We start from the raw sequence: 12,353 nt of genomic DNA on the forward strand, positions 1-12,353 counted from the left end.
TTACGATTGCCCCATCGACCTGTTTCCGGGCACTTGCCCCCCAGGGGTCGGATCTTTTCCCTATCTCCACCCGAACGAGCTGCTATGGATACCTACATCAAGGACGCTCTGGAAGCAGGCCTCATGCGTCCATCCACCTCCCCGGCGGGAGCAGGGTTTTTCTTTGTGGCCAAGAAAGACGGTGGATTACGTCCTTGCATCGACTACCGGGGACTCAATGCCATAACCGTCCGTAACCGTTACCCGCTACCCCTTATGGCCACAGCCTTCGAGCTGCTCCAGGAAGCAGTTGTTTTCACTAAGCTTGACCTGCGGAACGCATACCATCTTGTGCGGATCAGACCTGGTGACGAGTGGAAGACCGCTTTCAACACGCCTACTGGTCACTATGAATACTTGGTGATGCCCTTCGGCCTGACCAACGCCCCAGCGGTGTTCCAAGCGCTCATAAACGATGTGCTTAGGGATATGCTTAACATTTCGTTTACTTGGATGACATCCTCATCTTTTCGAGCTCCCTTCAAGAACACACTAAGCATGTCAGACAAGTACTCAAACGCCTCCTGGACAGCCATCTGTACGTTAAGCCGGAAAAATGTGAATTCCATTCATCCCGAGTACAATTCCTGGGATTTGTAGTGGAACCCGGTCGAGTCCAAATGGACCCCAGGAAGGTAGGGGCGGTAGCGGATTGGCCCACCCCCAAATCCGTTAAGGAAGTTCAGCGTTTCCTGGGCTTCACAAACTTTTACCGCAAGTTCATCAAGAACTTCAGCTTGGTGGCAGCCTCTCTCTCAGCTTTAACCAAGGGTGGCAATGCAAGGTTTTTGTGGGGAAGAGAAGCTGAGACGGCCTTCCAAGGACTCAAGCAGCGTGTTCTCTCTGCTCCCATCCTGATACTACCGACTACGGATGAACCATTTGTGGTGGAGGTAGACGCATCAGAGCTTGGTGTTGGAGCTGTCCTGTCTCAGAGGGGTGAAGACAAGAAGCTTCATCCGTGCGCTTTCTTCTCACACCGGCTTACCCCGACTGAGAGGAACTACGATGTGGGGATCGTGAACTCCTAGCGGTTAAGATGGCATTGAAGGAATGGAGACACTGGCTCGAGGGGGCTTCTCACCCGTTTCAAGTGCTTACGGACCACAAAAATCTGGAGTATATCCAGCAGGCGAAGCGGTTGAACTCTAGACAAGCTAGATGGTCTCTTTTCTTCAATCGATTCCAGTTTATCCTCACCTATCGGCCCGGGTCGAAGAATCTCAAACCGGATGCCCTGTCCCGAGTCTACGCTCCTGCCATTCGAGATGACACGGACATGCCTGTCCTTCCTGCTGCTAAGATTGTGGCTCCGATCTCGTGGCAAGTTGAGGATACCGTGAGACGTGCTCAAGCTAGCGAACCGGACCCGAAAGGAGGTCCTGCCAATCGGTTGTTTGTCCCCAAGGCAGTGAGGACTCAGGTCCTTCTGTGGGGGCACTCCTCTCGCCTCACCTGTCATCCGGGCGTAGGTCGCACCTTGGAGTTCATCCAGCGTAAGTTCTGGTGGCCTACCATAAGAGAAGACGTTGCCACTTTCGTCAATGCCTGTCCCGTGTGCTGCCAGGGCAAATCTTCTCACCTCCGCCCTCAAGGACTCCTTCACCCTTTACCTGTTCCCCACAGACCCTGGTCCCATATCTCATTGGACTTTATTACTGGACTTCCTCCATCCCATGGCAATACTACTATCCTAGTCATAATCGACAGGTTTTCAAAGGCGGCCAGGTTCGTCCCTCTGACTAAGTTACCTTCTGCCAAGGAAACGGCTGAGTTGGTAATTAATCATGTGTTCCGAGTCTTCGGCATTCCTCAAGATATGGTTTCTGACAGAGGTCCCCAGTTCGCCTCAAGGTTTTGGAAGGCCTTCTGCCAACTCATGGGGGCTTCTGCCAGTCTATCTTCAGGGTACCATCCGGAGTCCAACGGCCAAACAGAGAGGATGAATCAAGAGCTGGAAACCACCCTCCGATGTATGACTCGTGACAACCCGTCCACATGGTCATCCTTTATTGTTTGGGCCGAATACGCGCACAACACCTTGCGCTCCTCCTCCACTGGTATGTCCCCGCACGAGTGTCAGTTTGGCTATGCTCCTCCATTGTTCCCGGACCAGGAGGCAGAAGTCAGAGTGCCTTCAGCCTTGAAGTTCGTCAGACGCTGTCGGCTTATGTGGAGGAAGACCCGTCTTAATCTTATGCGTTCCTCACAGAGGTACCAACAACAAGCCAACAGACGTCGCCGTCCCGGGCCTACCCTGCGCCCCGGCCAGAGAGTCTGGCTCTCCACAAGAGACTTACCTCTACGGGTGGAGTCTCGCAAGCTGTCCCAAAAATACATCGGTCCCTTCAAGGTTGCCAGGAGAGTTAACCCAGTTTCTTATCGCCTACACTTACCCAGATCCCTTAAGATTAATCCCACATTTCACATTTCATTGTTAAAACCTGTTGTTTTTTTCCCCTTGTCCCGGCAGACAGACCTCCCCCTCCGCCTCGTGTCATTGGAGGCCAGCCGGCTTATACCGTCCATCGGATACTGGATTCCCGCCGGGTGCAGCGGTCCTGGCAGTATCTGGTGGACTGGGAAGGCTACGGTCCCGAGGAGCGCTCCTGGGTTCCTGCCAAAGACATCCTGGACCCTGACCTCATTCGTCAGTTCAGGGCCCTCCACCCTGAGAGAGCTGGTAGGAACGTCAGGAGCCGTTCCTAGGGGGGGGGGGGGATTCTGTCAGGATTTGGCCAGGGTTGTTCCGGGTTTTGGTCACTAGATGCCCCCATTGTGCTTTTTGACCTCATGTTTTTCCCCTTGTTCCCCATTATTATTTGCACCTGTGCCTCGTTTCCCCTGATTGTATTTAAACCCTTAGTTTCCCTCAGTTCTGTGCTCTGTGTTTGTATGTTAGCACCCAGCCCTAGTGTTCTGTGTATTCTTGTCGTTTCCGGTGGATGCTCTTGTGGAATTCTGTTTTGTTTTTGAGTATCTCTTGAGGCTTTTTTGTGCTATTCCTACCACCTTTTGGATTTGCCATTTTTTGTATTGAAGGACTTCTCCTTTTTTACTTTATTAAATACACCGTCTTAAGTACTGCTGTGTCTGCCTCATCTTCTGGGTTCTGCTGACTATTCGTGGCTCAGTTGGTTAAGTGACTGTTTCTCACTCCGGAGACCCAGGTTCGTAACCGGGTCCTGACAGTCAGGGCGTGACACATAGCCTGTCTTCTCTAGAGAGCCAGGTCTGCCTACAGTGACCTTTCTCAATAGCAAGGCTATGCTCACTGAGTCTGTACATAATCAAAGCTTTCCTTAAGTTTGGGTCAGTCACAGTGGTCAGGTATTCTGCCACTGTGTACTCTCGGTTTAGGGCCAAATAGCATTCTAGTTTGCTCTGTATTTTTGTTAATTCTTTCTAATGTGTCAAGTAATTATCTTTTTGTATGCTCATGGTTTGGTTGGGTCTAATTGTGTTGCTGTCCTGGGGCTCTGTGGGGTCTGTTTGTGTTTGTGAACAGAGCCCCAGGATCAGCATACTTAGGGGACTCTTCTCCAGTTTCATTTCTCTGTAGATAATGGCTTTGTTATGGAAGGTTTGGGAATCGCTTCCTTTTAGGAAGAAATGTAGAAATGTAACGTCTCTTTTCTGGATTTTGATAATTAGCGGCTTTCGGCCTGATTCTGCTCTGCAGGCATTATTTGGAGCTTTAAATTGTACACAGAGGATATTTTTGCAGAATTCTGCATGCAGTCTCAATTTGGTGTTTGTCACATTTTGTGATTTCTCTCTTCTCTCTCTCTCCCCTCTCCCAGCCCCCCACCATTCTCCCCCTTTCTCTGAGGTAGATCTACAATGATGACAGGTCTCTGTTCAGACTGGAGGACTGCATGCCTAGATGAAAACAGCAGATATGAAAAGGAAATTTTTGTTCAGGGAGCCTGGTGATAGATAGCACTCCAACCAGCCTGCCAGTCAGTCCGCCCCTCTTTAACAACAGTCTGGGCAGAGACTCTACCTGGTTTACTATTGAGCTTTTGAAACATTTGACAAACAGCTACAATGTTGTTTGCTTTTTCATTCATGATTTTCACCCCCATTTGACTCAGAGGTACCAGGTATTAAAGAGATGTTTAGAATGTGCAGTGTTAGATAAGTACAGATAAAGGAGAGATAAATGTAACAGGGTTTAACTTCTAGCTCTCTGGATACTTCCTTAGACATGCTGATTTCCCAGGCAGATAGAAGCAGTGATTGTGAACATCCTCCAGCAAAACCAAAACACAGTGTTCTATCAGTCCTCACAAAAACAAATAGATTCATCAACTTCAGTTTAATCTAGTTATTCCATCGCCAACTAACATAGTGCTCTACTAGTGCCAAGTTTGAAATGCAATGTGACAATGAAAATAACCTTCCTTTTTTTTACTACTGAGCAAATAATTATAGATTATAGGTTCTCACTTATACCACCTTAATGATCTCTGTGTGAACACAACACACCTATAACTCAATACACACCAATATTCTATGTTCCCTTCCGCAGTAGTTTTGATATAAACACTGGACCTCCTGTTTGTGTGTGTGCGTGTGTGTGTTTGTGTGTGCGTGCGTGTGTAGTGACTCAGAGCAGAGAGAATGCAGCCATTATGTGTGGGGTAAATGATTAGCCTGCTATGACACAGCTCTGTGTTTACTCTGCCGTTGGAGTACCTTAACCCCTTTTGGGGCTTGCCACACACACACACACACCAGGCAAGGTCATGCTCAGTTTGGAACAGGTGGCCTTCCTCTGCAGGTGTTACCTTTATTTTCACAGCCTGTGATGTGTTAGGCAACAAACACATCATGGAGACGAGGAATGTTGTTGTTCAGGGAAGGTGTTTGTGTTTTTCAGGGAAGGTGTTTTGGTTTTTCAGTGAAGTTGTTTTGGGATTTTCCTGTAGGGGAATTGGTGGCAGAAATTAGCTTTGAGTTGATAGAGAAATGTGTTGTGTTTTTGGTCCAAAGTTTAGTCATTGACAGGCAAATCTTATACATACGGGTTTTCACAATTGAAATTGTAGACTTTTGCAGAATATCTACAAGAAACACTACAAGACCCATATGGCAATGGTCCAACACCTTTTTCAAACAAAACTACAGGTCACTGCTGCCGTCGGTCGATGCTGCCCTAAAGAAACAAATAGGGGCTTGTTCTCCTTCCAACACCTGCCTTCTCCTCACACTCCCAGACCAGTAGAGAGAGAGTCAGAGGGGCTGTCGAGGACAGGGGGCGGGGCCTTGCCTTGCCCTGCCCGCTTCTCTCTCTGACACCCACCCACTCACACTGGACAAGGACTGTAGGTGTTTGTATGACGGGCCCTTCCTGCCTCCTGTTTGGCCTAGAGTTCAGCTAAGACACCATGCCTCCACTTAACCAAATACCATCTGTGTGTTCTGCATCAAAGAGAGCACTATTAATGACTTTCCATGTATTCACTGCATGGGGAGGGCTGGACTAGAGGACTGGAAGGGCAGCTAGCTGGGCTACAAACTAGACTCTTTATCCTTGTTAACAAAGGGAGTCTCTTAAATCATATGCAATTTCCGATTTTTTCGTTTTTCTAAGCTTTCGGTTTGTAATGACCTTTGTCGGAGCAACTAGCAGCTCATCACACGTACAGACTCTAACTAAGCCCAAACCACTATCTTCCCTTTCACTGAGAGGAGGGAAATTACATGGATTCACCATCAACCCTTGCTCTATTTAATTTAGAACGCATCACTGAGGCTTCTTGTTGTGTTGGCTTCCTGCCAAGAAAGGGTTGATAGATGGGACTCCATGCATTAGCTACCAGGTGGAGAAACAACATCAGTTACATCTACAATGATCCTCGTACAGTCTCATTGCTGTGTTACATAGACTAGAAATACATAATACTTCAATAATAACTTAAGAATGGCAGATGTTGTGACTGACCTATTCGGCCTCTCAGAAGCCTCCTTGTGTAAAGCATGGCGTTCTCTGAGATCAGAACCAGAGAAGTCGGAAGTAATGCCTGGCCGGTGACCGAAGCACACCACCATGACTAAAACTAAAATGAGCAGCTTGTCCTTCCATCTGTGCTCCTGACTGAAGGGGCTGGGGGGCGGGTCTGTGGACACGGGGTCCTGCCAAAGCCCTCCCAGCCCTGGAGGAATGTCTCTGAGTCAAAGGGGGCTAAAGAGAGAGAGAGCTCCTGCCCCCTCCACCACCCTTCTTGATTTAAGTCACATCCCAGCTGTCAACACTAATTCAATTACAGTAGAGACCTACACCATCTAGACTCCTGTTGTCATCCATGTTAACCTACATACAACTTCTGAATGTACTGACAAGTTTTAATGTTAATACCAAAAAAGTCTGTACCTAAAAATACTGTATCGCAATAAAAAAATCTAACCCAGAAATTCCGCTGCCTGAGACAAAAAAGAGCCATTGGCTAAATTCACTTCATGTATGTTACAACTATTCTCTATTCAGAGCATGACAATCATGATGAGTTGTTTCCTTTGTCTGGGATCATGGTTTGAAACAAAGTAAGGCTAGGCAGTTCACATGTTTTGCAAGCTTTGGATTGAACTTTGACACGGGGTAATCCCTTTCAATACCTCTGCCTTTTAAATGAGCCGGGTGACAACCCAGACCTCGCCGCCTCCTCTTAGCTCATCCATTTGGCCTGCTTATTAGCTAGTCTCTCTGTCTCTCTCTCCGGCTGACCTGACTACACTCAAACCACCAACCCCCATACCCCACCCCCCTCTATCTATCACTGCTCTCAGCCCAGCCACCCTTCCCCGGCGCTCTCTCTCTCACTCCCTCAGCCCATCTGCAACAGCCACACGCTCGGCAGAGTAAATTTAGACAGCAAGCAAAAACCAACAATCCACACTGGTGCTGGCCCTTTTTTCTAACCCGCTCAACTGTTAACTGTGTTCTTTGCCCTGCCATACTAATGCATTTGGATCAAAGCAGGCATGATACGAGGACGCCTATATGGGCCTCTTTCCAAAACCAACAGCAGCTCCCACAATGCCAAGGGGCTTCCATGGTCTTCCTCTTTTTTGGTGGGAAGAAAATAATAATCCGTGAGCAAGTATTTTTATTTATTATTTTTCTCTTAACTGTTGCCCCTCCCCTGTCTATTCTGGAATCTACATTCATTGGTTAACAAGTGACATGGCAGACATACTCTGGAAGTTAACAGATCATTGGTGTTGTTTAGCTATTTTGATCAGGCTAACATCCTTCTGCAGGCTGCAGCGAAGGGGAATATTGGACATTTACTCCAGTCCCAACATGGCCAAGCAGAACGGTTTAGTCCTAGTTTGTCATTGATAATGATTGAAACCAGTGAGGAATTACATTACTTCAAGCAGAGTGAAACTGGGTTATTGTCCTCCATTTAATGTGTAAATAATGGTAACCCTCAGTACGTGAATTATGTTCAGGGGTCTGTGTCTGTGTGTGTGTGTGTGCGTGTGTGTGTGTGTGTGTGTGTGTTAGAGCGGGGGTGGTCAGAGCGAGTGGCATGTCTAAACCTGGAGAAGGGAAATGAAGGAATGACCTAAATGCACATTGGTCTGGATGGTTGGCTGGCTGATGTGAGGGCTCTCCTCTCAGATACACTCACATGCTGGTGGTATGCTGACTGGAATACTTTTACAACAAACAAAAACATGCAAGTAAGCATGCATGCACACACACATGTACACACACACACATACACACACACACACACACACACACGTAAATGCAATCGCACACACACATGCACAGACACATGTGTGACGTTTGTACAGTGCCCTCAGAGAGCATTCACACCCCTTGACATTTTCCACATTTTGTTTTGTTACAAAGTGGGATTAAAATGGATTGAATTGTCGTTTTTGGTCAAAGACTCTGTAGTGTCAAAGTGGAAGAAAAATTATAACATTTGTAAAAAATATATGAAAAATAAAACGGTAAAAATATCTTGATTAGATAACTATTCAACCCCCTGAGTCAATACATGTTAGAATTATCTTTAGCAGCGATTACATCTTACCAGTGATTAAGAGCTTAGCACACCTGTATTGTACAACATTTGGCCATTATTCTTTTCAAAATTCTTCAAGCTCTGTCAAATTGGTTGTTGATCATTGCTAGTCAACAATTGTCAGGTCCTGCAATAGATTTTCAAGCAGATTTAATCAAAACTGTAACTTGGTCACTCAGGAACATTCACTGTCTTCTTGGTAAGCAACTCTGTTTTAGGTTATTGTTCTGCTGGAAGGTGAATTCATCTCCCAGTGTCTGGTGGAAAACAGACTAGACCAGGTTTTCCTCTAGGATTTTTGCTGTGTTTAGCTCCATTCTTTTTTCTTCGAAAACTCCTTATCGATCACAAGCATACCCATAATATGATGCATCCACCACTATGCTTAAAAATATAGAAAGTGCTACTCAGTAATGTGTTGTATTGAATTTGGATTTGCCCCAAACATAACACTTTGTATTCAGGACAAAAAGTGAATTGCTTTGCCACATTGTTTGCAGTATTAATTTAGTGCCTTGTTGCAAATAACTTTCTAAAGGCACTGTACATGTCACACACAGCAATAGTTTTAATAGGTGTTACAGGACAGAGGTTCTGATGCTATTTGCAGTGTAATGTTACCTGTGATGACGTTGATGTCAGGGTAGGTGTTTTCACAGAGCTCCACACCCAGGCTGTCCCTTTCAAAGGCCTCCCGAAGCTCCTTCTTTACTGCCGCTGAACCACACAGACGGTAGAGGCCCACAACCTGCAGAAACACACACAACCAGGTTAAATACACACACCCTGCAGAAACACACACAACCAGGTTAAATACACACACCCTGCAGAAACACATAGACAACCAGGTTAAATACACACACCCTGCAGAAACACACACAACCAGGTTAAATACACACACCCCGCAGAAACACATAGACAACCAGGTTAAATACACACACCCTGCAGAAACACATAGACAACCAGGTTAAATACACACAACCTGCAGAAACACACACACAACCAGGTTAAATACACACACCCCGCAGAAACACATAGACAACCAGGTTAAATACACACAACCTGCAAAAACACATACACAACCAGGTTAAATACACACAACCTGCAGAAACACATAGACAACCAGGTTAAAGGCATTCTACTCCAAAATGCATAAAAATGATATGAGGTTGACAACATCTGAAATATAACTGATGCGCACCACTGCACTGTAGAAATGATGAGGAGCAAGCTGTGGCTGGACGCTCGTGGCTCTCATTCACGCCACTGCTTGCTATGTTTGCTACAAATATACAGTGCCTTGCGAAAGTATTCGGCCCCCTTGAACTTTGCGACCTTTTGCCACATTTCAGGCTTCAAACATAAAGATATAAAACTGTATTTTTTTGTGAAGAATCAACAACAAGTGGGACACAATCATGAAGTGGAACGACATTTATTGGATATTTCAAACTTTTTTAACAAATCAAAAACTGAAAAATTGGGCGTGCAAAATTATTCATCCCCTTTACTTTCAGTGCAGCAAACTCTCTCCAGAAGTTCAGTGAGGATCTCTGAATGATCCAATGTTGACCTAAATGACTAATGATGATAAATACAATCCACCTGTGTGTAATCAAGTCTCCATATAAATGCACCTGCACTGTGATAGTCTCAGAGGTCCGTTAAAAGCGCAGAGAGCATCATGAAGAACAAGGAACACACCAGGCAGGTCCGAGATACTGTTGTGAAGAAGTTTAAAGCCGGATTTGGATACAAAAATATTTCCCAAGCTTTAAACATCCCAAGGAGCACTGTGCAAGCGATAATATTGAAATGGAAGGAGTATCAGACCACTGCAAATCTACCAAGACCTGGCCGTCCCTCTAAACTTTCAGCTCATACAAGGAGAAGACTGATCAGAGATGCAGCCAAGAGGCCCATGATCACTCTGGATGAACTGCAGAGATCTACAGCTGAGGTGGGAGACTCTGTCCATAGGACAACAATCAGTCGTATATTGCACAAATCTGGCCTTTATGGAAGAGTGGCAAGAAGAAAGCCATTTCTTAAAGATATCCATAAAAAGTGTCGTTTAAAGTTTGCCACAAGCCACCTGGGAGACACACCAAACATGTGGAAGAAGGTGCTCTGGTCAGATGAAACCAAAATTGAACTTTTTGGCAACAATGCAAAACGTTATGTTTGGCGTAAAAGCAACACAGCTCATCACCCTGACCACACCATCCCCACTGTCAAACATGGTGGTGGCAGCATCATGGTTTGGGCCTGCTTTTCTTCAGCAGGGACAGGGAAGATGGTTAAAATTGATGGGAAGATGGATGGAGCCAAATACAGGACCATTCTGGAAGAAAACCTGATGGAGTCTGCAAAAGACCTGAGACTGGGACGGAGATTTGTCTTCCAACAAGACAATGATCCAAAACATAAAGCAAAATCTACAATGGAATGGTTCAAAAATAAACATATCCAGGTGTTAGAATGGCCAAGTCAAAGTCCAGACCTGAATCCAATCGAGAATCTATGGAAAGAACTGAAAACTGCTGTTCACAAATGCTCTCCATCCAACCTCACGGGGCTCGAGCTGTTTTGCAAGGAGGAATGGGAAAAAAATTCAGTCTCTCGATGTGCAAATCTGATAGAGACATACCCCAAGCGACTTACAGCTGTAATCGCAGCAAAAGGTGGCGAAATAAAGTATTAACTTCAGGGGGCTGAATAATTTTGCATGCCCAATTTTTCAGTTTTTGATTTGTTAAAAAAGTTTGAAATATCCAATAAATGTCGTTCCACTTCATGATTGTGTCCCACTTGTTGTTGATTCTTCACAAAAAAATACAGTTTTATATCTTTATGTTTGAAGCCTGAAATGTGGCAAAAGGTCGCAAAGTTCAAGGGGGCCGAATACTTTCGCAAGGCACTGTATGTTGTAACTTGTCACTCTGATCTTAACGGGATAGTATAAGATTTTGGCAATTCAAATACAAATTGTATCCATGGGTTAATCTGACTCTGAAAGTATAAAAAGGGCTTAATTGCCACAATCTGGCACTATTCCCTTAAAAGTGTAAAATATAAATAAACACTTGACTGAATTTGAGAAACCTTGGCTTAGATCATGTATTTCATCCCTCTCAAATCATGCTATGGCGCATTCTTCTGTCTCTTTTACAAAACAGGTGTAAAAGAAACAGATCGGACAAGAAGGCGTGCAATGGATTATGGTCTTTATAGTTAATTAACATTATTTCTGCGCTAAACGATGTAGAATATTGGCCTGTTGGAAACTACAACTCCCTACTACATCACAGACTTCGGGCATGATCTGATTTATCTCAACAGAAACTGCACAACGTGTGCATTGAGCTGACAGAATTATTTTTTACAAAATGGAATTCAAATAATTGAACCGATGTCTGTCAATTAGTTGTTTGAAAACCGAAATGTCAGTTAATTGCTCAGCACTAATGACTAGCAAGGATCCCACAGCTGTCAGTTCAAAACATGGCAGTCACACACTGTAAACAACCTCTTAGAGTAGCAACAGAGTAGTTACATGACCAGTGAAACCACCATGGAAAACCCATGGGAACACGGAGCCTGTGTGTACTGGCTGATCACAATATACACTTAATTACACTGTTATGAACTGTTTGGAACTGTTATGAATAGCTCAACGATACAGCTTCCTAATCTCCGGCCAGGGAACTGCCATGTTCCAGGTAGTGCAGCACCTATCTATGGTTCTGGGTGGTACGAAGCCTCTTTGCTTTGTTTCTTACTAAACAATAGGTTTAATGAGTACAATGCAGAAACCACGTTCTCTTGCATAACCCAGAGGGGTACTGCACTGACTGGACTCTTCACAACTGGAATTGGAAGCTAGCTAAACACCAACAAGCATAAAATACCTGTATTTATGGAAAATATGTTTGAAAATGGTATTCTGTTTATGAATTATATTGTAAATTGAAATGGTAGAGTTATGTCTTTCGTGGAGTAATCAGAATTGTATGGGAAGGTCTGCTCAATCCAAGATTACAACTAATTGATTACAGCATTACCCCAAAAACGGAGGATGCAGGTGGCAGTTGGAGAAGGTAGGAAACTGGTCTGTCTGCCCAATATAAAGGATCAAAACTCGTGGAGGAATAAAAATAGTATAAATAGGAAAGTTGACCAGTTTTATTTGAGGCCCGGATGTTTACAGCTGTGCCATACAGATGGCAAAATAGTTGGGAAGAGATTTTTGATGTACCGATTCCA

The 12,353-nt window shown here is 44.9% G+C and overlaps 1 protein-coding gene across 2 annotated transcripts in view; it reads right to left on the bottom strand.

The window, feature by feature from the left end:
* LOC135513149 (rho GTPase-activating protein SYDE2-like) overlaps positions 1 to 12,353 on the bottom strand; it is an 85,795-nt gene that overhangs the window by 33,580 nt on the left and 39,862 nt on the right. For both annotated transcript variants that reach the window (XM_064935906.1, XM_064935903.1), the window contains exon 4: positions 8,709 to 8,835. In XM_064935906.1, the coding sequence (XP_064791978.1) occupies positions 8,709 to 8,835 (127 nt within the window). The remainder of the gene's footprint in view (positions 1 to 8,708; positions 8,836 to 12,353) is intronic.

The sequence above is a fragment of the Oncorhynchus masou genome, chromosome 24, assembly GCF_036934945.1.
Source record: "Oncorhynchus masou masou isolate Uvic2021 chromosome 24, UVic_Omas_1.1, whole genome shotgun sequence".
NCBI classification, from domain to species: domain Eukaryota; kingdom Metazoa; phylum Chordata; class Actinopteri; order Salmoniformes; family Salmonidae; genus Oncorhynchus; species Oncorhynchus masou.